Source organism: Lissotriton helveticus, chromosome 6, assembly GCF_964261635.1.
Source record: "Lissotriton helveticus chromosome 6, aLisHel1.1, whole genome shotgun sequence".
In the NCBI taxonomy this organism is placed as follows: Eukaryota; Metazoa; Chordata; class Amphibia; order Caudata; family Salamandridae; genus Lissotriton; species Lissotriton helveticus.
In genome coordinates, this window is record NC_136067.1 from 47,556,992 (window position 1) to 47,583,560 (window position 26,569).

The 26,569-nt window shown below is 44.4% G+C and overlaps 1 protein-coding gene across 7 annotated transcripts in view; it reads right to left on the reverse strand.

The window, feature by feature from the left end:
* The window catches only part of DNAH8 (dynein axonemal heavy chain 8), a 10,041,960-nt gene that overhangs the window by 3,486,731 nt on the left and 6,528,660 nt on the right, over positions 1–26,569 (reverse strand). For all 7 annotated transcript variants that reach the window (XM_078647354.1, XM_078647353.1, XM_078647356.1 and 4 more), the window contains 2 exons: positions 25,491–25,613; positions 2,824–3,037 (listed from right to left, as the gene is read on the reverse strand). In XM_078647354.1, coding sequence (XP_078503480.1) covers positions 2,824–3,037; positions 25,491–25,613 — 337 coding nt within the window. The remainder of the gene's footprint in view (positions 1–2,823; positions 3,038–25,490; positions 25,614–26,569) is intronic.

The following is a 26,569-nucleotide window of genomic DNA, read 5'->3' on the forward strand; positions in this document are numbered from 1 at the left end:
CAGAAAACCTGCCCCTCTCTTGAACAACTCAGACAGCAAGTTGCTGTTGAGGAGGTAGGGAATGTCAGTGGGTCCCATTGGATCTATTGGGCAGATGCGTTCCTGTTTTCTGGTGCCACCGGGAGGTTGGTTATACCTCAGAAATTCAGAGGTTTTCTATTGTCCCTAGCACATGACATTTCCCTTGCAGGACATCATGGGCAAAGCAAGACTTGGGACAGGCTGTTCACTCACTGTCACCCACCCAAAGTAATCTCCCTTGGAGTGAAGGAGTCACTCCCCTGCATCTGTAGGCATGACTGGTCTGCTGTTCCTGACGTCCCAGAGACTTCCCGAGGATCAGCAACAAAGGTAGTGGTTCTGCAACTTTCTCAAGGCCTGACCTGTCCTCTCTGCAATTTTGAGGCCAGTATCTCTCGTCACAACAGCTGGAATCGAACCCAGTGCACCACGTCAACTTGCCAATGCCAATGCTTTTTGTCTGTGCACTCCAGAGATCTTTGAGCTTCAGGAAGCCCCAGCATCTCTTCCTGCAAAGTAGTGTGTCCTCACCCCATACTCTGAACCGTGGCCCTTCCTTCTTGGTGAGCTGCTCGAGGCCCTCTTGTGACTCTTGTCCCTTTGGCCTGTGGGTCCTCCTGAGGCTCTTCTCCTGCTTCAGTGGGCTCCCCTGATTGCTCTGGCCTGTTCAGACTCTGCTGCTGTTGGTGGAACTGTCCATTGGACCTTGCAGGTCCCAACATTGCTCCTTTTTTGATCTCCAAGCCAGTTGCGGCTACCAAGGGTTGTTGGTGCTCCTGCTGGACACCGAACAAACACCTAGTCATTGACACCTGACGTGGGACTGCTCATGGGTGGCTCTTGGTCTTCCTACCCATCACCTCGTCCTCACTGCTGCAGCAACAAGGTCAATGTCCACTCATCTGAACCCTTCAACATCAGTGGGCATTGCTCTTCTGTGCTTCTTGATCACTCCTGAGTGGCATAGACTCTGTCCTCTCTGCTTGCATATTCTTCACTTCTAGAATCCTCCCTTGGATTCCATAGGACTTCTTCACCTTCTTCTCCAGAGGCACTTTTCTCCAGGTTTTCCATTGTTATTTACAGATGTTTCCAATGTCTCTTTACCCCTATACACCTGGCTTTACTGGTGTAGATAACTAGCTCTCTGGGTATCAACAGTAGGGGTGGCTCTGCAAACTTCCGTAATCGAAGGGAATCCTTTTGGGTCCTTCTTCTGTAAAACTGTAACCCTGATATTTCCATTGATTTCCGTTGGGCACGTGGCTGTGTTCCCACTCTGCACACAGCCTCCGTGGAGTTCCTGGGTACTTACCTTCGGTGGTTCCTTGTGTCCCCAGTTCCTCTGGGTCCACTGATCCAAGTCCCGTCCTCTTCTGCAGTTCGCATTCCACTTTCTTAATATATGGTTTGGTCTCCTCCTGGAGACCCCTGTATTTTGTGACACTTACATAATGCAATTGAAGCATTTTTGTGTATTGTGTTGATATTTCCGGGTAGAATATATACCATTGTGTTAGTGAGTGTTGTGTAATAAACAGAAGTATTTTTATATAAACACTATGGGGCTCATTTACAAGCCTCTTGCACCACTTTTGCGTCACTTTTCCCATGTTAAAGATAATGCAAAAGTGAAGCAAGGGGCTTGTAAATCTGCCCCTATGTGTTTTTTTCCGTTTAACCTACACTACATGATTAGACTAGAAAAACAAGCTGCTTAACACTCCTTCAAGATAAGCCTGAAAGCTGTTCTCCTCAGCTACCACGTCGAGAACATTCAATGGTTATCAAAGATAACTAAAATCACAATAAGGTTTGCCTGAATTAGTGAAAGGGGCATCAGTTAAATGAGTGTGCACCATATACTAAGTGAGTCTCTTACAACGACATAGAATACATAACCTTTGGCATAAAGGACATCCATAGTGCAAGAGAAGCAGTAATAGAAAAATGCTGGCACTGGCATATTGTATGTAATGTTTGGGCAAACGGGTCCACCATAGCAAAAAGTTGGCCCCAATAGTGGAGGTAATTTTTGACATAAGGGGGCACCCATAGGACATTTTAAAAACAACTGGGTAAACTCATGGGGACTCTCAGGTGTCATTAGCCTGGCATGCCATGAAATGACTTGAATATTTAGTGAGTGTCTATTCAAAGCCTATGGCTTTTTAGCAAATGTATGTGAAAATTGTGCATTAAAACTTTTCTCAGGGGAGAGAACTCCCTTCCCTCTGTTCTCCCCTAGAAGAATATTGAATTTGAATTGTGCAAATATTGTGTAACTTCAGCAATGTTAATTACTCTGATGTCATCATGATTAGGGTCATGTGACATCACTTCTTGGGATGATTCAGGGCCAAAGGTCATATGATGCCACGTCTTGTGACATCATTAAGGTTACTTCCGCTATCCCTGGCATTTTGGTGAACTAACGTCTTTGCTTCCTCCATAACAGATTTTTAGGCTCTACTCTTTCCAGGTCTTTCATGATGTTGTTCTCAGTTTTTAGTATTGGTTCAAGAGCTACACATGTTTGATTGGCCGTCTTTGGGTTCTGTACCTCCTGATAGTACATCATCTTCATGATAAATCACTGCTACGAGCAGCCCCTTAAGGAATAAAATCATCTCTAAGAGCCCAAATTAAATTTGAGAAAGCAGCGAATACGCGAGCAAAAGGATGCCTGTTTGAGATTCGGGGTGTTACGTGCTTAATCACTCTTAAACAAGCTGAATACCGTTTAATAAATACACAGACTAGTAATTACCGCAGTAACAAAAATCAATTAATCATCCATACCAAATATTTTGTCAATGGATGCGTTGGACGGTAGTGTGCAATTAAACACAGAGAACTGTCTTTTTAAACGCTGTGGAATATCATTACGTCCTCCACCAGGATGTATCATAGCTGCTACAAACTGGACATCAACTACCGTAGTAAAATCACCAGGCTTCTCCAGATTGTACATTCCTTGCATTTCCATCATCTGGCGTACAATCTCATTTGTTACCTGCAATTTTAACAACATATCATTACAGCCACATTGTTAAACAATATAACATAACACACAAACAATTGCAAAAACAATAGGTGTGACTATTTTATCAGAGAAAGAGTTTCTTCATTGACTGGCAGGTTTGAGTGTGTGTGTGTGTCTGTATGTATATACGGAAGTGGTAGGATGGATCCTGACAGATTACACCCATTTTACAATAGAAGCAATAATACACAGCAATGATGATGATGTTCTAAAAATACTACAAATTGCCAATAGAATGCCAGAGGATGCATTTCACCATTACTGGGCACCACTGTGCCAAGAATGCTTACCCCACCATTATGCCAATTCGAGTATTACACCAGTGGTGGGCAATACAATATGAAGCCTGCTGACAATATGTAATACAAATACCACCATTACGTAGGGGTAGCAGAGAGGCACCATATGACTTTTGAAGTGACACAACCTCCTTTTCATCCCCTCCAATCACCTCACCAGCAGTGCTATCACAGATACATTGACTGTGATGAGAACACAAGAGGCACTTTAAGTGAAGTTAAAAGCCTAAGTGCATGGTAAATTAATAAAGTATAAAAGTGGGAATGTCTTTGAAGGCTGACGTACTCTGAGAAGGATCCCGACAGAATTGTTTTTAGTGATAATATAGGGCAAACTCGACCCGAAGGTATTGGAGCGCTTTACATGAGCACCGGTTACGTTACAAAAGGACACATTCATTTTTTGTAGGCAGAGGGAGATTATATGATGTTCCCAGAACCACAGGATGTTGAGCCGCTCCTGAGACTTGAACAAGTTTCCCCACTTCCAAAGTAGGCAGCTTTTGCCGTTATGCCACAACCTGCCCCAAATATATTTGGAAAGTGACTGGGTGTAGTGTTGCACACGCAATCCAGGTGAAGGACTCAGGGTACTATAACAAAAGCACCCCAGGGGAAGAATTGTAGCAGTTTGAGACAAACAATCTAGGCTCCAAATAGGTTCGGTGATGGGTGGAAGACTGGGGGTGTAGCTTCATGGGGGTGTTTGAGCTGTTACACCCCCCCATGAATAAATGTATTTTATAATAAATAGTTGGGTACAGGAGCTTACAGTCTGGTATGGTAAGAGTCTTTTAGGATTTCACCTGGGATTTCTTTTTAAATATTAAAACAAAAACATACACACACTCTTGTCTCTTGTTTTTAAGGCCTTAAAACATGGTTATTTTCCAACATTCTGAGCCTGAGTCACAAAGGGCCTCTGCACTTGTGATGGAGACCTCGACATCATGGAAGAGATTCTCTAGTGGGGGTGGATTCTCCGTAATGTGAATGCTCATTGCAGAGATTCCGCCCAAGTGCGGGGACTCCCCCATGGCTGCTGGGCCTCTGCCACCAGCACGGAGGCCCTATGTGAATCAGGCCCAGAATCAGGCCCTCAGTTTTTAGGTCTCGGCTAGCGTAGGCTGCACACATGCGCAGTCTCGCTGGCGAGATTTAATGACTCTGAGTAGCGATGTTAAACCCCGCCCCTCTTCTCCATTGACTGGCCTCCTAAACGGCGGCCAGCAATCGGAGAAGAGGTCTCAGTGACGCCATTCTCTCGCTCTAAGCCCCGTCTTTTTTGGATTGGGGGGCGTGTTTCTTTCGACCCTCTTCTCCATTGGCTGGAATGGTAAACAACAGTCAAAAACACGCCCGTTGTTTACATTCCAGCCAATGGAGAAGAGGGGAGAAAGAAAAACACGCCCCCCCCAGTCTGAAAAGGACGGGGCTTGGTGACAAATGGCGAGCGCTTGTTCTTTGCGTTAAGAGCCTGTCTGCATCTACTGTACTCGCTTGAGGGGCACCCCTGGTGTATTGCTTGTTTTAATCGGAATTCTGGGCCAAGTAAAAGTATATAATGTCAGCGCGCTCAATTCTCATGAGGTTGGGCGGGGCTCTGCGGACACCTATTTGTCTTCTGTGGTTGGTTCGCGCAGTGATGAATGGTTTGCTACAGCAGAGCGCGTGCGCCGCTTCATTCCGAGCAGCCGCATGCTTCGCGAGGGGCTCAAGGCCAGCGCGGGCCTCTAATCGCTGCCTGGGGGATGAATGAGAGGCAACGGGCGAAGGAATGCTAAGAATGGAACAATGCCCACGAGGCGCCGAGGGTTCTGCGGATCACAGGCACTTCAAATGCGCCGGTTACTGCACAGCGGAGCCCCCGACCAGCCTCCCGCAGCCACAGGTGGCTATTGTCCGGGCCGAGATGGTGGTGCTGCTCAATGAGACTTCGGACAGCTGTCCCATAAAGGTGAGTTTTTTTGTTGTTGTTGTTGTCGACTTTGTTTCCTTTTGTTAAGTTTATTTTATTTCTTTAATGTTGTCTTATTTTTAACAGGTTATCCTAAACCGGTGTATGTGCTACGTGCAATGATGCTTTGATCATTTTCTTGTAGTGAATTACTTTAACAACATGTAACCAATGGGGTGATTTGCATAACACGTGATCCAAACAGCTACAAACACACTAACCTGATTTACTGCATTCCGCACTAACGAGTAGACACGCTGCACCCAGGTTGAATCCGCAGTAATGGGTATTTTAGAGTTTTGCATGCCAGTCAATAAGTAATGTGTGGGTAACGTAATTCGTAAGTGTTTGAATCGTCAGCGTAGTTCTCATAGGCCAACGTATGTTTTTCTTTGAGGTACTCCCAGTCACTGCCACACCGCCGTTACTTTGACGGACGCATTAAACTGGCATCCAATTATTTACAAATTAGGCACGGATTTTATCAATGGACCACGTCCGGGTGAAAGGCTGAGACGGCTCTGTCTGTATTTATGCCAGCGACTTGCACACCATACCCAGATCTCACTTACTAGCGTTTATTTTGTTTTCTTTTTTTTAGGGAATGAAGTAGGTCTGTGTTGAGCGTAGGAGAGCTACATTTTATTTAGCCGCAAGTCTTCCTGTGTGTGTGGCTCTGTGTGTGTGTGGCTCTGTGTGTGTGTGTGGCTCTGTGTGTGTGTGTGGCTCTGTGTGTGTGTGCCTCTGTGTGTGTGTGTGTGTGGCTCTGTGTGTGTGTGGCTCTGTGTGTGGCTCTGTGTGCGTGTGTGTGTGTGGCTCTGTGGCTCTGTGTGTGTGTGTGGCTCTTGTGTGTGTGTGGCTCTGTGTGTGTGTGTGGCTCTGTGTGTGTGGCTCTTTCTGTGTGGCTCTCTGTGTGTGGGTGTGGTGCAAATGCAATAGGTCTCGTATTTGCAAGAGATTAAGCTAATGGGATTGTAAATGACAATGCCATTTATTTATCTATTTTCAAAACCAACACATAAATAAAAAGTTGGTCATTTACAATGCCAATAGCTCTAACTTTTCCGAAGGCGAGGCCGTTGCATTGTAAATGCTTGTTTAAGTATACCCTCACAATCTGCATTCCTTTCCCTTTCCACTCGCCCTTAAGCCCCCCTCATGAGCTTTCTCATATAATGATTGACATGATATACCAGCATGATTGTCAGAAAAACTAAGACTCCCACCCCCACCACCCAAGTGGTACCGACCAAGTCATGCTCCTGTGAAGAATAACTTATAATTTTGAAGATTTTTGGAAATTGAATGGCGGCAGTGTTTTACATGCAGTGCAGTTCAGGGCCTCGACTACTGTAACAGAAGCATGCCAAGTGAAGGATTGAGGTAGTGTGGGAAAAGTGATCCTGGTCTCTAAATGGTGGAATGATGACAGGAAGAGTAATTTATAGGTTAGGAGATCTGTGGGAAGACACAGGAAGTAGTGTTACACACGCTGTACAGTTCAAGGGTTCGGCTATTGTAACAGAAGCAAACCAGGTGAAGGATGGTGGTAGCGTGGGACAAGTGATCCTGGTCTCCCAACGGTGCAGTGGTGATGACTGGAGAAGGGAGCTACTCGTAGCGCTCTGTCCAAACACTTGGTTCCAAGGGCTCCCCTGTCTGGCGAAACGATTACATTAATAGGGTTCGATGGAACACCCTCTATTAGCCCACTGTCCCAACCCCTCATATTTCACATCGACAAATTCACTGCCCCATGCCTGTTTCTGTTATCCCCAAATACACCAGATAATATCGTGGGACTTGACATGCTTAAACATTTTCGTGCAACGATACGTTGCGCCCCAGAAGGGGTGCGGGTTATTTTGAATTAGAATTACCCAGAGGTTGAGAGATCGTGTCTCATGCAGGAGGCCGATGCGTTAACGTCTCTTCCAAATACTTTATGGGCCACTTCTGATACTGATGTGGGACACATGGTTATTCCTCCTGTGCGTATCACTGTAAAGGAGGGAGCGTCTTTTGAGGTACTGGGTTTTTCAGAACCGGTGCTTAACCGGTAACCCAGCGGTGTCAGGGAATACACACCCAAAGACCTCGAGTCCTTTTCCTGATTCAGACCACAGAAACTCAGAGTCTTCTAGGTGAAGTCAAAGATCGGTTTATTGGCTGCAACCAAGGTAACAAGTATCCTAGAAGTACAACACATGGAAGTATGTTCTCAGGAGACTGCTTCAAAATCACGAAGTCAGGCTTCTCTTCTTATACAAAATAATAAGCTTCAGGCAAACATTCCTAGATTTTCAGGATACTATTCACTTATTTCGACCACAAATAAGTAACAGAGTTATGATGACAAGCTCACATTTCGTTTGTCTGGTACATAATAAATTACTCGGCAAGGTCCGGTATTTCAATCAGATATCGGTGTTTCCCCAATAAAATGAGCACGTTCTCATCATAAAACAAGTAGGAAAAGAGAAGGAGCGGGGCCAGGTGTGGGCAAGATTCGGCAGGGTGAATGCGTGATGAAAGGGTTTTATGGCCGGGTGCGCCTAGATGCTATCTTGACCGGCCACTGGGAGAGGAGCTGACCAAACGTGTTGGCCTGGGGCGATGGTTTAAACCTGCCCAGGTCACGAAAAAGTCAATCAAGGAGTGCTTGTCCTTATGATATTGGATTAAGCCTATGTGAAGGGCAACATACAAAATGGCTGCCGTATATAAAATGGAAGCCAGGGGTGCAGGGTATAAGTGACGATTTCGAGGTGAAAGCAACCTTCGAATGCGATGAAAATGTTTGTGCATAATGTACTCGCCATTCTCGGTCTTTTGATACTAAATTTGTCATGGTACGATTAAGTTTTATTCTTGCGTCTGAATGGTTATACGAGTTTGGATTTTCAGTACTACAAACCCTCCTTTTGCCCTTACATAGGCAACTTAACCTACTCTCATGCTAATCTGAGTTTAGGTCGATATTCCTAAAGTCATTGAGGTGTTGCTGTAACATCATCCTAGTACTTAGCTCGTCTCCTGATACAGGTTTCCTTATACATGATGTGACACAAAGGCCACATATTGCAGAGCACACTGTACACACAGACAGAACAGGAAAAGGATGGCTAAGACCATCCCAATGACCATCAGGATTTTCCATCCCCAGCTGGATATCAGTTCCCAGAACCACCCCATTAATGACCAATCTCCTTTATCCACATGAATAGATTCGGAAATCTTATGCAGTTTGGAGATGGCTTGGTACACCGTCGGAGCGTTATCTGGGATAAAAATGCAGCAACTAGATTGGATCAATCTGCATACCCCACCTCGGTCTGCAAGTATGACGTCTAAAGCAACCCTGTTCTGAAGGGTCGTAAGACGATCCGACTGGAGCTCAGCAGTCAGGTTACTGAGGGCACCAGTAGTTTCAATCACGGTAGCCTCAACTACCCTTGTCAATTGCCTTATGTCCCTGCTGTTTACCATGGGTCCCCAGAACGGCAGAAAACCTCTTGCAAAGTCCCCAAATTCTTGACCTGCAGTGTCTTCTTTACTCAAGACACCTCTAACTACCCTTGTCCTGTGGTAATCCGCCGCTGCTGTGTAGGTGGGAGGTAACAGGAATGAAACGAAACATGAGCCCGAGAAGTCAGGGGGCAACCATGTATAGGCTCTATCATGACAGATGAAATAAGTACCCTTAGCTGCTAAAAACGCAGGGGAAGTCTGAGACCCAAAAATATATGTTTCTGTACAGATACTTCTCCCTAACTGAGCTCTGGGATTCCTGCCAGTGCCTTGCAGACACAAGTTGCCTTGATGGGGTACAATCCAGATCGGGGAAGATTTCTTCGCTTGCTGTTTCTCACTTAAAGTAGCTCCATATCCGGTCACGTTCCAACCTACATATGCAAGTATCTCGTCATTAGGGGTATTTTCATAAGAAGTTACTTCCTTAATAATGTCAACTATGCCTTTTACTAGGGCGCTAGTCTTGAGGTTGTCTTTTACAGAACGTAGGGGTTGGATTTCTCGTGCATATATGAACATCGTTCGGTATGCCCACACGGAACCATTATGACTGAAAGGTAGAACTAGATAAGGGATACCTTTATCCGTCGTGTGAGGCATAAGTCCACATACCCAACAGTTAGTTGTGTTCATTACTAACTGGTGCTGGTGCAGGAGCTGAATGAAGGAGTTATTAATGAATTCTAATCTCCTATGGGATTCATGGCCAGGAAGGGAGTGGAAAGAATGAGGGGAAACAGTAGTAGGAGGAGGTATAGGGGATGCAGGTGGTGCGAGTGTCACATGAAGAGAGAATCCTATCAGAAATATCATCATACTGGATATCATACAAATGCACATTATTAGAAAACTTTTTCTTGTCGTCACTGTGCACAACTGGCGTCTAGAGTTCGTTTGTTTGGCAGGCCTCTCCATTTCAGAAAACTCCATCCTCTCTAGAATGCTGCCCGCGGTGGTAGGTTGATTCTGCTAAAAGATGCTTCTGTCAGTCCAGGGTAACTCCCTTAGACCAACCAGAACTCCCGACCTAACGTCGTTAGCTGCACCCAAAAGACTTTTTAGGCAACCGCGGCCCTAGCAGCGGAACCCGGATGGCGGTTCGAAAAACAAAAATGAGCAAGTTTTCTTCTGATGGAGGAGCTGCCTTTTTTTAAAAATAGTACTTGGAGGGAAAAAAATAATCTTTTATTAGTCCATAGGTTTTTTCCTTAAAGTGGAGAAAGAAGATTAATTTATTAGTTCGTATTTCTTGGTCTCAAATCGTATCTTTGTCTTCCCGGTACTGTGTTGTCCTGGAACAACAGTTCAGGCTCTGAAGTGTTCAATCGTTTTGACGGTGGCACACCTTCTTGAAGAATGTTCTCGTTTTCGCGCTCAGAGTTAGTTCCTTTTACTTGTGCATCACTGAAAGGTATGAACCGAGGTACTGTGTCTGTTTCTGAGTCGCCGACACCTTCCTGGACCCACTGGTCATATGGCAGAGGTAGAGGTACCTTCTTGCAGTGGACCCCGTGGATCCAGGCCTTTTTCCCTTCCACTCGCACTGCCGATCTTGTAGAGAGAAGGACAAGGTGTGGCCCTGTCCACCTGGGCTGGTCGTTTCTGGTCCTCTGGAAGTTTTGTACCAGTACCCAGGGTCAATGCTGTGTCCCGGAGTCTCAGAGACCGGAGGAAGGGTGTCGTTGACCTGTTGATGTAAAACACGCAATTTAGCCGTCAATTCATACAGATAGTCAAGTAGAACGGGGTGCTCGAGCTCGCTAAACTTTTTGGGCCTAGGCACTCCCCATATGTTGGCCGGGCGGCCGAAAATAATTTCGTAGGGGCTGAGTTTCACTCGCGAATGCACAGTCATTCTGGTGGATAGGAGTGCTAAGGGTAGAGCGTCAGGCCATTTAAGACCTGTGCTCGCTTGAATTTTGGCCAATTTTAACTTAAGAGTGCCGTTGTAGCATTCTACTAATCCAGCTGATTGGGGGTGATTTGCAGCGTGGAACTTCTGCCGGATACCTAATCCTTCACACACTCTCTTCATCACACGACCCACAAATTCACTCCCATTATCAGACCAGACCATTCTAGGCATTCCGAATCTAGGGAAGTACTCTTTCACGAGAGCTTTCGCTGTGGACAGGGCACTATTGTCTTTCAGGGGGTATGCTTCTATCCATCTCGAGAAGGCACAAACAACAACGAGCACATATTTTAAACTGTTGCACCTTTCCATATGGATGAAATCTAGCTGCAAAACCTCGAACGGATACGTAGGAGGTGCAAAATGACCAGCTGGAGTTGGGGTTCCCCTACCAGGATTGTGTTGCAGACACACCATGCAATTCTTGACCACGTTTTCTGCACACTTGGGAATCCCTGAATTCTCCCATACTGGAGCCAGCAACTTGCAAATCCCTTTCACGCTGATATGAGCCATACCATGAGCCATTGTGACTACTGCAAGCATATATGCATCGGGTAACAACCATCTCTGATGCTCTGATAATTCAATCCAGCAACCACTCGCATCCATTCTACCCGAACTTTCTCTCCACGTACTCAACTCTTTCTCTGTAGCTTCAGCTTGAATAGACTTCACACTCTCTATCGTGTCTTCACACATTCCTATGTCGCCAACCCATCTTGCAGGTCCTGCAACATACATTCGGCTCTTCACATTCTTCGCAGTTTCTTTAGCCGTTTCATCAGCGAACGCATTTCCACGACCAACATCATCAGTCACTTTCTTGTGAGCGCTACATTTCACAATCGCTACTTGTAAGGGCAAAGTCAGTGATTCTAGAAGCTCATTTATCAACTGACCATGCTTAATTTTAGTTCCATGCGAAGTCAGAAATCCACGTTCTTTCCACAATCGTCCAAAACTATGGGCCACGCCGAACGCGTACTGGCTGTCGGTGTAGACAGTTACTTTCATTCCTTTCGACAACACACATGCTCTCGTGAGTGCAATTAGCTCCGCTGCCTGAGCTGAATTGTGTGGGATGCGTGTAGCTTCAATAATCGTGTGCAAAGTCGTGACAGCATATGCTGCAGTCGTATCGCCATTCGGAAGCTTGAAACATGAACCATCCACCCACAATGTACAATCACATTCAGCAAGAGGAGTGTCGAAGAGGTCTACTCTTCCTTTCGTCTCTTCCTCAGTTCTATAAAGACAATCATGCTGTTCTGAAACATCTGGTTCTTCTATGAATGGTAATAACGTGGCTGGGTTAAGGGTGTTGCACTTTTGAATGTGCACATGACTTGCTAGCAAAGTCAGTTCGTACCCTGACAATCGAGCACTGGTTAAATGCTGTGACATGGTTCTATTTAACAATGTGTCTACTGCATGTGGGACCATCACGATTAGTGTATTATTCATGACCAGGCCAGCAGACTGTCGAATAGAAACAGCTGCTGCTGCTGTGGCTCTTAAACAACTAGGCAATGCTCTAGCCACTGGATCCAAAGTCGAGGAAAAGTAAGCACATGGACGCTGTTTGTTCCCAAATAACTGAGTCAGGACTGACAATGCACAACCATCCTTCTCATGGACATACAGTGTAAAAGGCTTATTGTAGTTGGGGTTACCCAACACAGGAGCCGAACATAAGGCTGTGCGTAATTCGGAAAAACTCGTTTGACACTCTTCAGACCAAGGGACGGGATTGGGTGTATCTTTACACGTTAACGCCACCAAAGGTTTGGCTAATAACGAAAAATTAGGGATCCATTGTCTGCAATATGATGTAATGCCCAAGAAAGCACGCACTTCTTTCTGTGTTCTTGGCACACTCAATTTCGCTATTGCCTGAATTCTTTCTGGGGTCAGTTTCCTTCCCTCCTTCGATAAGAGATGACCTAAGTAGGTCACTTCTTGTCGGCAGTATTGAAGCTTGGAAAGTGACACCTTATGATGCAAATCGCACAGATGGTGTAACAGCGATATGGTTGCTTTCTTGCAAATTCCCTCAGTATCCGCAGCTATAAGCAAATCGTCGACGTACTGTACAAGAGTAGTACCTTTTGGCAAAACAATGGTATCAAGCTGCGTTTTTAGAGCTTGACTGTATATTGACGGACTTTCACAGTAGCCCTGAGGAGCGCGTTTAAAGCGGAAGCTTCGTCCTCCTAAACTGAAGGAAAAAATATCCCTGCTCTCCTCGGCGATCGGGATGCTGAAGAAAGCATTCTTCAGGTCAATCACCGAAAACCAAGTGGCAGAAACTGGAATCATAGTCAATAATGTAGTGATGTCGGGGACAACTGGAAATTGTGGCACAACTATTTTATTCACCTCTCTGAGATCGATCACGAATCTGTACACCGGTGGCTGAGATGGGTCAGTTCGTTTTAAAACAGGTAGAACGGGACTATTGCAAACGTTACCTCTTGTTTCTTCAATCACATCTTTTTCAATTAACTCGTGAACGATCGCTAGCAAAGCTTTTTCACCCTCACTAGATATTCGGTATTGCGGAATTCGTGGCATTTTAACATTGGCTTTCAATGTTACAACATATGGTGGTATTTCTAAGAGTCCCACATCATTGGGACCAACTGCCCAAAGTATGTCTGGAAGAAGCGACAATTCTGTTGGAAGTTTATCTCTCGCTAAGTACATTGGAGAAACCGCTTTCTCACCCAGGGTAAGTTGTACTCCTGATGGAGAACAGTACAAAGTTGCATACAATCTTTTTAGCAAATCTAATCCTAGCAAATTTTCGCCACAACCTGTTGTCAGAATGAGGGGTGCTTCGAATTCGCAAGGACCAACAGAAAGAGACAACGGGTCAGAAATCGGGTTCCTAACCGGGGCGCCAGAAAAACCTACAGAAACGTTCGTTTCGCCAGACAAAGGTGCGCCAGGGAGTTTGGAGTGCATAATAGAACTCTTTGTAGCACCAGTATCCAAGAGAAAAGGTTCTGACACACCTGATGTGATCACCTCAACGTATGGTCCACTCTGATCTACTGGAACTGAAACAACTCCCTCTCTTTGTCTATGGCTGTCCTAGCAATCATTACTGCTCCATTGCTCGCCTTCTGTATAGTAATCATCTGTATAGTACTGAGCTGTCCTACCAGATGTGTTGTTCTGCTGATCGAATTTATTCATAGAATTCTGTGGTGGAAGAGACTGCGCATACTGGGGGACGTTTCCACGTCCTCTACCTCTAGGTGCTTGCTGAACGCCTCTACCTCTTGCGTTCGAAACACCATTCGCACGTTGTAACAAGATAGGGCAACTATACTTAAAATGACCTTCCTCCTTGCAATATGAACACTGGTTGGGACCTATATTGACACGTCGCTGATTATACTTGACTCTTTGTGAGTTCCCTTGATACTGTTGTGGCTGCTGATAGTTATTCTGATAGGTGTTCTGACCACCGTTGTTCTGGCCATTACCACCACCACGTGGCGGATAGGCTTGCTGCAATAAAACCTTAGTTTTTAATTCTTTCGTTTTCTTTTCTACTCTATCTTTCTCGTCTTTGTCTCTATTCTCGTAATATTGCGCAGTGGCTAATATCTGTGCTGAAGAGGAAACAGCCCAAGTACTCTCCGAATCTTTTAACTTTTTGCACAATTCTGGAAGCAGATTGTGCACGAACTTATCGACAAATTATCGCTGACCACCTTCTGTGGTCATGTCTTGGCCACTGTGATCGACAAACGTTTCTTCGAACCTGGTGAAGAAATCTGAGACCGTCTCGTCTTTCTTCTGTTTACATGCAGATAACTTATCCCAATTCACACGTATTGCAGGCATTATCGTTTTCATGTAATCAACTATTTTACCAGGAAGTTCTGCTATTAAAGGCTCAGGTTTAGCACCACCAACTTGTCGTGCATCTACAGCAGCAATGTTAGGCCATGAGTCACCTAATTCCTGATCGTGATCTGTATGTCGAATTTTACTCCATAAAGGCTGTGGAACAACGTTCCCAAATAGCATATCGATATCCGCTAAATTCATTATACATGACCCAGCAGTCTGTGACAACTCTTTGTAATACCCGCAGGATTCTTACGCGGGTCTGGTAATGTCTGTTTAAGTGCTAAAACTTCAGCTCTCTTCCATGGGACATGTACCCATACACGCTGAAAGTGTGGCGGAATAGGGGGTTCAACAGATGTGTCACCTTCCCTCCATTGCGGGGGAACTTCTCTCATGGGGTATTGTCGCACCTTTTTCCTACTAGATGTACCAGGCTCAGACGATGACCCAGAACTATTCCCTTTTTTCCGATATGATAACACTGTCTCAACTGCTTTTTCGACATCGGGACCTACAATCATACCCTCTCCAAACTTAAACCGTACACGACACAATTCCTGTGGGATGCGTTCTAAATCATTGTCCTCCAAATCCTCGCAAAGGAAAACACACATTTGTTCAAAAACATATCTTTGCGTCGGTGCTTCCCATTGACGGAAGACTTCCATAACGCATTCTACATCATACTTTGCTGTATCCATAGCCCATTTACGCGCTAAACGATTCAATGAATCTCTCTCCTGATAGTCAGGCAGTTGACTTCGCAACTGTCTTCGTCCCATATTAGGGGTCGTTTTAGGCGACCGAAAAAGGGGTGAAGGAATGTTAGTGACAATTCTGGCCATTTTATGCCAAACGGAAGGTGAAAGTGAGGGAGGAACGGGTGGAAAAACAGTGTGAGATAAGGCTGAAGTAGAGGCAATAGCAGAGGGGGCATTATGAGAGATCGAAGATGCATTAGGGAAAGTCATAGAAGGTGTAAGCGAAGTAGATGTAGCCGGTGTGCCTTGAGGAGGCTGCACCGGAGGAGCGGAAGCCAGCTGAAGAACAGCTGGTGGGTGCTGAAGAAGGGCAGGCATAACGACCATGGGCGGCGCAACTAAGGGTTGCGGAGGCGCCGTGGCTGTTTGTGCATAGGGGGGTGGTGAACTTAATAAATGCGACATTAATGGGTCTTTTTCATGTTCTTTGGCTGTCTCTTGCTGAAGGGACGGCAAAACTGGATAGCATTTATCTGTTGCCATTTTACGTTGCCTGTGCAACTGCTCACTCATCTGTACCTCTTCTTTGTCTTTAAACCGCATAGCAGCTTGTATTACTGAGATATTCCCTTCTCTCTTATTTTTCTTTTCTAATCTAATTTCCTTCTGTTTGGCCTCTTTACGCCATAGGCGGAGAGAGTCAAACATCGCCGGCCGGGCTTTCTTTTTGAAAAGTCTAACTTCAAGGTTGTCTAAGATTTCGGAATCAAAACTACCATATTGGGGCCATTTTAAAACACCATCTTTCCTGGTGTATTTAATCCATACTTCGTTATATGTGATGGGGCCTACCCCATGCTTCACATATAACTCGTAAGTTGGAGTTCCAACCGGAGGAACCGGACATGAGTCCTCCAATCGGGAGTCCCTACTATTACCACAGAGACAAAACAAATTTCCAAGTCTAAGACTAGGCATCTCTGCTCTCTAGTCCAGTTCCAAACGTCAAAGGAGTATCGATTACGATATTTTCTCGTGAAAACACGAGTCCTTCGGTTTTGGTGCTTGCAAGTACCAACACAAAACTTTCCCAAAGGATACCCAAAACTAAGAACCAACTAAGGACTGGGAGACGCTCCACTTATACTTAACTGAAATGTCGATGACGTCACTAGAAGACTCGTCTTAGTGTTTCGGTCTACCAAACTTCAAGGGTCCAAATCAGGGCGATAGCCAGGGCAGCAGTCTTTTGTAGCCGTCGGGAAGCGGGGAACCTCGCAGCAAAGACCTTCGGACCACGTCGACATGCAGGGGTCGTTGAAGTGGCGGCCTTCCTCCGGAATTTTCACACGAAGCTCCTCACGAACCTCTGGCTGGACCGGTACCGCTGGAATCGCCCCACGTGGGCGCCAACTGAGGTACTGGGTTTTTCAGAACCGGTGCTTAACCGGTAACCCAGCGGTGTCAGGGAATACACACCCAAAGACCTCGAGTCCTTTTCCTGATTCAGACCACAGAAACTCAGAGTCTTCTAGGTGAAGTCAAAGATCGGTTTATTGGCTGCAACCAAGGTAACAAGTGTCCTAGAAGTACAACACATGGAAGTATGTTCTCAGGAGACTGCTTCAAAATCATGAAGTCAGGCTTCTCTTCTTATACAAAATAATAAGCTTCATGCAAACATTCCTAGATTTTCAGGATACTATTCACATATTTCGACCACAAATAAGTAACAGAGTTATGATGACAAGCTCACATTTCGTTTGTCTGGTACATAATAAATTACTCGGCAAGGTCCGGTATTTCAATCAGATATCGGTGTTTCCCCAATAAAATGAGCACGTTCTCATCATAAAACAAGTAGGAAAAGAGAAGGAGCGGGGCCAGGTGTGGGCAAGATTCGGCAGGGTGAATGCGTGATGAAAGGGTTTTATGGCCGGGTGCGCCTAGATGCTATCTTGACCGGCCACTGGGAGAGGAGCTGACCAAACGTGTTGGCCTGGGGTGATGGTTTAAACCTGCCCAGGTCACGAAAAAGTCAATCAAGGAGTGCTTGTTCTTATGATATTGGATTAAGCCTATGTGAAGGGCAACATACAAAATGGCTGCCGTATATAAAATGGAAGCCAGGGGTTCAGGGTATAAGTGACGATTTCGAGGTGAAAGCAACCTTCGAATGCGATGAAAATGTTTGTGCATAATGTACTCGCCATTCTCGGTCTTTTGATACTAAATTTGACGTGGTACGATGAAGTTTTATTCTTGCGTCTGAATGGTTATACGAGTTTGGATTTTCAGTACTACACTTTGCCTCATGTCCCACAGCATAAGATTTCTAGAGAAGGCGAAATAGCTCTGCAACACATTGTGAATGATCTGATAATGGCAGGGGTGGTGGAGGAAGTTCCCTATAATGTTTGTAATAGTCCACTTCTTCCGATCCTAAAGAAAGACACAGACACTAAGATCTATTGTTTCATTATTGATTTGAGGGAAATCAATAAGATAGTTGTACCCCAGTATCCGGTGGTTTCTGACATTACTACCTTACTCACCTTGATTGCACCCACCGCCACTACCTTTACAGTAATTGATTTGAAAAACGCTTTCTTTTCGATCCCTATTCATCCTGATAGTCGATATTTGTTCGGCTTCACGTTAAATAACAAATCATTTAGATTTTGTCGAGTTCCTCAAGGCTACACAGAAAGTCCTAGCATTTATAGCCAGGCTTTGAAAAGGCAGCTTGATTCCTTTGATTTACAGTCTGGGGTGGCTCTTATTCAATACGTTGACGACATTTTACTTGCAGCAGACACGCAGGAACAATGTGAGGAGAGTACTCTCTCCCTACTTTCTTTTTTTGCCAAGAATAATCACAAGGTCTTGAGGAAGAAGTTGCAATATTGTAGACCAAAGGTGACCTACCTCGGTCATCTTTTGTCTAAGGAGGGGCGTGCATTGACATCAGATCGAATTCAAGCAATTTTAGGCACGCCAGTCCCTTGCACTCAGAAGGATGTTCGTGCCTTCATAGGTTTGACGTCCTTTTGTAGGCAATGGATACTAGGATTTTCACATATTGTAAAACCCTTGTTAGCGTTGTTGTCTAAAACAACACCGGTTCCTCTTGAATGGACAGATGAATGTCAGAATTCTTTTGAACAATTGAGACAAGCTCTTTGTTCTGCACCAGTGTTAGGTACACCAGATTATACAAAGATCTTTACATTATATGTACATGAGAAGGATGGGTGTGCATTGTCAGTTTTAGTGCAGACACACGGAGATAAACAGAGACCTTGTGCGTACTTCTCAGCAGTGCTCGACCCTTTGGCTCGAGGATTGCCTGGATGTTTTCGAGCAGTTGCAGCAACAGCAGTAGCTATACGACAGAGTGAGGGAATAGTTTTGTCACACAAATTGTTGGTGTTAGTTCCCCATGCGGTAGATGCTTTATTGAACCAAACGAAAACGCAGCATCTAACCAGTGCCCGTTTAACAGGATACGAGTTAACGCTGCTGGCGCCACATATCACATTGAAGAGGTGCGCCGCATTGAACCCCGCTACTTTATTGCATATCCTGTTGCTGAGACCCAGAAGGAAGAACAACATGATTGTGTTTTTCTGACTGAAGAACAAACAAAGGGTCGTATCGATTTACAGGATACGCCACTTGCAGATGTAGATGGGGAACTGTGGGTTGATGGATCGTGTGTGAAGCTGCCAGATGGTACAACTTCCGCAGCCTATGCGATCACGACACTTAAGACAGTGGTAGAAACAGCACGAATACTACAAAAATCGGCCCAAGCGGCTGAACTGATAGCCTTAACGAAAGCATGTGAGTTAAGTGCTGGTCTATGTGTGAATATCTACACTGATAGCCGTTACGCTTTTGGAGTCGTGCATGATTTTGGCCTACTCTGGAAGGAACAAGGGTTTCTGACCTCACATGGAGCACACATCATGCACGGAGAATTAGTACGTGACCTTCTGAATGCACTATTATGTCCAAAGAAAGTAGCGATAATTAAATGTAGTGCACACAAGAAGGTGACAGACAAAATAGGACAAGGAAATGCTTTTGCAGACCGTATAGCGAGAGAGACGGCCATGTTACAAAATGTCTCTCCTATGTATGTGGTGAGATCGCAAGCCGAGCGATGGCATGATGCTAGAGAAGAAATTTCAGACATACAGAAATCAGCATCTGAAGCAGAACTTGCAACCTGGGCAACAGAGGGAGTGTTGGATGACGAGGGTTGTTGGCATAGCAAGGATATGGAGAGATGGAAATTACCTGCCGCTTATTTGCAAGCAATGGTTCAAATGACACATGGGTTGGCACATGTTGGAGCTCTTGCAATCACTAAATTGCTTACTCGAGTTTGGGAGCATCCTGAGATTGCCAGCACGGCCAAGAGAGTGGTCCAGACCTGTCTGATATGCTTACAGCACAATCCTGCTAAAGGGACTTATACTCCTAAAGGAGGGTTCGTTCCACCTACTGCACCATTCGAAGTACTGCAAATGGATTACATCCAGCTTGAGCGCTGTAATAACCTCAAATATGTCGTAGTGGTGGTGTGTGCCTTCAGTAAATGGATAGAGGCCTACCCCACGAAGGATAATACAGCATTGACAACAGCTAAGGTGTTACTCAAAGAGTACTTCCCACGCTATGGTGTTTGTAAATTTTTGTGGAATGATAATGGTCCTCATTTCGTTGGGAAAGTAGTGGAGTATGTCCTGAAAGGATTGGGGATTAAGCAAAATGTCATGCTGTATTCCACCCGCAGTCAGCAGGTCTAGTAGAAAGGTATAATGCGACTCTGAAGCTGAAGCTAGCAAAGATCGTGGCATCCACGTCTTTGAAATGGCCGGACGCTTTGCCTTTGGCATTACTGTCTATTAGATCAGTTCCACATTCCCGATCTGGCCTCACACCCTATGAAGTGGTGTTCGGAAGGCCTATGAATATTCGGGGAGTTCCAAAGCCTCGTTTGATACATGATGTGCCTTTTGTAATGATGAACGATTATTTGGCACGATTAACAAGTGATTTACTTTCTATTCATCAACAGGTTCGAGAAGCGCTCCCCGACAATTCCAGTGGAGAGGCTCACGATCTCCGTCCCGGGGACCACGTGATGGTCCGTGTGTTTGAGAGAACCAGCAGTTTGGAGCCGAGATGGCGTGGCCCTGAACAAGTGTTGCTAGCAACGCGGACAGCTGTACGTGTCACGAATAAGAAGCGGTGGGTACATTCAACTCACTGCCGTCGTGTTTCTCCGGACCTGGTGAACCCTTCAGTGCTGTCTGATTATCGAGACATCTTGGATGCAGAGAAGAGCCCAGCTGTTACGCCTTACGAGTCAGAGGGAGCCTTCCCGGACCACACTGTTTCTGGTGGAACGAAGTATAATCTACGGCCAAGAAAATAATATTTTGTTCTATATTTTTCGAGACTGGTTAGTAACCGTTCCGAGGTTTGTGAAAACGGAAGCCGGGAATATCAAGGGGGGGGATCAGTATTGGCCAGTGTAGCGACACCCGTCTTGAATCTCGGAGAAGAAACCAGCGGCAGCCTCGGTTCTCAGCACTAACATTTTTATTTTTCAGTTTGGGTTTTGAAACTGTGTTCTTTTTACTATGGCACCTACGACACTGAGAAACAGAAGAATATTGGGTGCAGTTCTTTTTGTTACAACTATAATGGTAATAGCAGTAATAGCTTGGATTATAGAACGACTGTTTCCTGCACAAAAATATTTACTGCCTACCACTCCAATTCCATCTGAACATTTCCATTTTACTTTGCCCTCTCACGAAGAGAGACATAGACAGACTTACTTGAATAATAGTTTTATTCAGATTCTACATCATACCCACAACATGACAAATACCTCTAATTGTTGGGTATGTGGAATGTTGCCTGGACATCAGAAAAGAGGAGGAACTCCTCTTATTCGTCTTCCGTTCTCACATAATGGTTCTTGTAATGCTTGGTACACTCTTCTTTTTACCCTAAGATGGCCAACAAAAGGTGGACTACTCTTTCGATTGAATAAAGTCTGTTACAACGACAGAGATGGCTATCCACAGGCAGAAGGAACTAAATTTGAGTGGGAAGAATATCGACCGGACAATGTATCTACACCTCGTATTTTCACCAATCAAAGACTTATAAATATGTCCAATTTACATGTGAGGATGGTTATTGATACTAAAGCTGATCTGTGCATTAGAAATAAAGGAACGATTCCGGTAGGAAGAAGTGAATGTAATACTACTCTCACATTTGATACACCAAATGGTATTACTTTTGTAGCCTCACGAAACACTTATTTTATCTGTGGTAATAAAGGATATAATCGTCTTCCCATTGGGTGGTTAGGAACTTGCTACATATCTTTTGTATTACCCCCTGTGTTTATTGCTCCGCCTATGTACCATAATGATTTTGTACTATATCATGATTTCATATTGAATAGGGTGAAGAGAACATTAGAAACTGAAAATGTCGACCAAACTGACACTTCCTTACAACAATATTTAGATTTTAATTTGGGTCTGTCTTCCTTTGTTGGAGCTGCTTTAAACAGCAGGAAAATAAGACGGCTAACACGCGTCGTGGAAGCTGTTGCTAATGAAACTGCCTCTGCTTTACGGAACTTAACTGAGGAACTCCAAATTACCAGAATTGTAACGCTCCAGAACCGTATGGTTCTTGATGTGGTACTAGCTGATCGTGGGGGTGCATGCCGCATTATCGGAAGTAGTTATTGTGTTTATGTCCCAGATAATTCGCCTTCCGTGTATGATGCCATTTCCAAATTGCATAAAATTGCTGCTGAAATACACCCCGAAAATGGAACATGGACATTTTCTGGTTGGTTTTGGACTTTGCTCAGTACTTGGGGTTGGAAGCTGTTAACGATTCTATGTGTGATTATTGGAATACTCTTTTTCTTTTGTTTATGTATCCAATGTGGACCTACTTTATGCTCTGTATGTATTACAGCCTGTATCCCATCCAAACGAGCTATTATCAAAAATGAACAAATGATTAATGCAGAAGTGATGAAGATGATGCTGATTGATATTGATGATGAACATCCTGATTACTTCCATTATGAGGTAGCTTCAGCTAAATGCTAAAAGGGCCGTCTGTCGTAATTTGGCAGCAACTGAATTAGCATTTAGCTCAGCTAAACAAGCTTTCTTCGTTAACTTGACCAAACGTGCGGGAGCCATTTTGTATTTCTTGGCTTCCATTTTGTATGAACTTGCGGCCTAGTGGTCAGCGTGCCCTTTCGTCCTTCCTCCATGCCAATGGCCGTTTACTTTGCCCAGCAACAGGCTATTTTTAGCACTGGTCAAGCTCACGCATGCGTACTCGAACATTTAGGTTAATGAGCGGTCACTTCTTAGGAATGTTCTCTGAAACTGACCAGTGGTACTAAACTCCTCCCACATATTGGCTGTGTTACAAAAATGCCCTTATATGTACCTAAAACTGTTCAAATGTATACCGCCTACCTTTTTATTACTATTAAACTTGTATAGAAGAGGTTGCGCACCGATGTTCGGTGTGATACTTCTTGCATTGCCGAAGGGTACTGTAGGAATGTACCACCACCCCATGGGGTCATAATAAACTTGTCTTTTGCATTTCCAGTTTCCGTGCCAACTTCTCTTTTATGGTGTTCGAGAGTTTTTTGCAGAGTATGTAGACCTGACGGAACCCAACACCACACTGTGATCTAAACTCCAAATAGCTCTCCTTTGACGGTCGATAGCTGTAGACAAATGGCCTGCTGAGCAAACTCTTCGAATCGAAAACCCATATTTACCCGATAAATTATAGGCCAATATCCTTACTGCCATATGTATAAAAAATGTTGGAAGCCCATATCTCTCCTTGCGTGTCCAAATTCATAGAAAATTCAGAATACCTGGAACCTAATCAGGCCGGTTTCCGTCCCTGTCATTCGACAGAAGCCGTGATTCTTGCTGTCCAAAACACTCTAAGACACAATGCTGACAGAGGCATCCATCAGGCCCTTGTGCTTTTAGATCTGTCGGCAGCGTTCGACACGGTTGATTATACCATTCTTATCAACCGTGTCGAACAAGCCGGCCTCAGGGGTCCTGCTTTAAGTTGGATTACCTCCTTTATTACAGGTCGCACGCAGTCAGTAAGACTTGGTGCTTTCACAGCTCCTCTAACTCCCACCACATGCGGGGTGCCACAAGGATCATCATTATTACCTTTATTATTTAACCTTTATCTCCGCCCTTTACTTTACTCCCTAAAGAAGGCTAAAGTCACCATTTATAACTACGCGGACGATCTCCAACTTGTCTTCCCCCTTAACTCTCCAGACTCTGTGATGGAATTCCAGAACACCATGATGCACATACAGAGGTGGATGAGTCTTAATCATCTAAAGCTTAACCCAGGCAAGACTGAACTTATCTTGCCTGGGAAAAGCGAACTAAGTTGGAGCCCATGCTTTTGGCCATCTAGCATGGGGGCTCCACCTGCGAGATCCTCCTCTGTTAAGAGTCTGGGAGTCACACTTAGTGCGGATCTTTCCCTGGAAAGACAAGTTGGCACAGTAGTCTCTGCCAGCTTCTTTCAACTTAAGAAAATAAAAAAAATAGCCCAATTTCTCACGCAAGCCGCACTCATCCAGGTTGTCATCGCCCTTGTCTTGTCCCGACTAGATTTCTCAAACAGTCTTTACTTGGGAATTCCAGCGGGCCTGCAAAAAAGACTCCAACTTGTTCAAAACCAAGCTGCTAGGCTTATCCTTAAACAGGCAAAATGGCAGTCTATTAGACCTGGCTTGAAACAACTCCATTGGCTGCCTGTTGCACAGCGAATTGCGTTTAAAACGGGATGTATTATTTTTAAAACTTTACAGGACACAGTTCCAAAATTTATAAAAAACCTTGTTTCTCGATACAACCTTTACTAAACCTTCGATCTGCCTATAAAGCTTTATTGGTTGTTCCACCTTTTAAGAAAAAGTGCCTTGACGGCTGCTGTTTTGACCATCTGGCAGCCACTTTTTGGAACTCGCTACCGCTTTCTTTAAAAATGAGTCCAGATCTCCTCACTTTCAGACACTCTTTAAAAACTTGGCTTTTTAATCAGGCTTACTGTTGGGATTTAAAATTGTTATGTTTGCTGAATTTTGCAATGTTGTTTTATTCTCTGCGATAGCGCCATGAAGCCTTCGGGCGTACGAGCGCTTAAGAAATAAATTTTAACATAACATAACCTGATGTTGAAACGCAAATGATCCATTCTAGTGCCTCTTGCTGGCTCTGCAGTACCATGCTCTTCTACTTGCAACTTCTCACTTCAGCAAACAACACATTCACAACCAATCTTTTAGGGTTGCGCTCCGGGAATCTGGAACTGTGTTCCACCTTCTGTCTGCACCATCCCTTCAATTTTCTATTCCAAATATAACTGAAAATATTTCTTCCTAACTACATTTTAATTCTACTCTATTTCTTCAAGAAAGTATTCCTTGTCTTGTTTCTCATCTTCAGTGTCACATCCACGTGGGACTGGCAGCTCAAGGTGTGTGAAGGAATTCTATGCAAAAGGTTCCAGATTCAGTCTGACGCCTGGGGAAATTCAACAGGTGAGGAATCTGCTGTAAAAAGTCTCTATCACGAATGTAATATTGTTTCACCATTTTCTGTCACCACCGCAGACTTATAACTCGATTAAATGTTATTTTCTAGATACATTTTCTACTATAGCTATGCCATTTTGGCTTCTGGTACTCAGCAAAGTTTTACTGTACTTCTGGGATTATGCTTTTCATATGTTACTCTTTTCTGTACTGATGTTATAAATATATAGTTTACTCTTGTAAAGCACTCTGATGTTTATCATGGTATGTGCAATACAAAACCTTGAACTAAATAGGCTGAAATATGAGAACCAAATGGTGCACACAGGTATCTATGGTTTTGCAAATGGCGCTGTAGGGTTTTTAGGCAACATTTTAACTGAAAGGTTATACTTTTTGCATTCAACCTTCAAATACTGTTTATTTGAAGAAAAGAATGTACATTAATAATCTTGTGTGAAAATTATAGGCATTCGAACATACCTGGTCTCCCCAATCGTTGATTACTGGCATATTGATGTCATCAATAAATACGGTCATTTTCCGATTGTTTGGTGGGCCGTATGTACTTCCAGCACGCTTATCCACATAGCTCTCTATTGTTCTCTGCAAACAAAAATTCATAGCTGAACATATGGCACAAAAACATGTATTTATCTATTTGCATGTATATGTGTAGGAAAGGAGATAGGACTATACAGTTAAGGCATTTATTGTATGCCTAACTTCTTACCATTATGCAGGCTTGGTTCCTGCCATAGGGCATTGGGGCGTTGCCCTACTCATATTCTGTCCACTCACCCCCCATTGCATGTGAATATAATAACCTTAATTCAAACTTCAGTGTCAACATTTATATTTTATTCATTCCGCCTGAGCCCGCGGCAGTCATCCACCTACTATCGGCCACAACTCAGGGCGACACTGAGAGCCAACCACTTTAACCTGAGGCAAAAGTAGGTGACACAATATGGAACTCCTGGGGAAAGAAAGGGGGAGTGTTGCGGGGATTCTGCTAATGCCAGAATTGTGCACAGGCACCCACGACCTCAGTGAGTTGTGGTGTACCAAAAACTCACCTCAGTACCCAGAACCCCTAACCGACTAGCATCAGTGTCTCATTAGCTCTCTGTCCTACAGCAAAGCTACCAATGATTAGACAACCCAGACCATGCGACTTAGGGTACTCTCAGGAATGGTGGGAATCAAGAACACTCTTTAGTTTTTATTCTCATACCAGTCCACAACGTGAGCAATCAGAGACACGGAAACGTTTAAAATGTTTATTTTAACGACGTGCTCTAAGATGCAGTATTTTTGCTAACATAAGCAGGCATATGATTAAAAATAATACCATAAGCATTGTTACAATTCCCTAAAACACAAAGGGAGAAATCATTTTATAATGGTAGTGGAAGCAGGTCCTATAGTGCCTTGTGAACCACCCTCCCCTCCTAGGAACTAGGTTTTATAATAATAGAATGTCTCTTAGGCTTGAATGGGGAACTCCATACCTCCAAGATCAGCAGAAGGGAATCTCTTCAGGATCAGCAAAGCTGTCT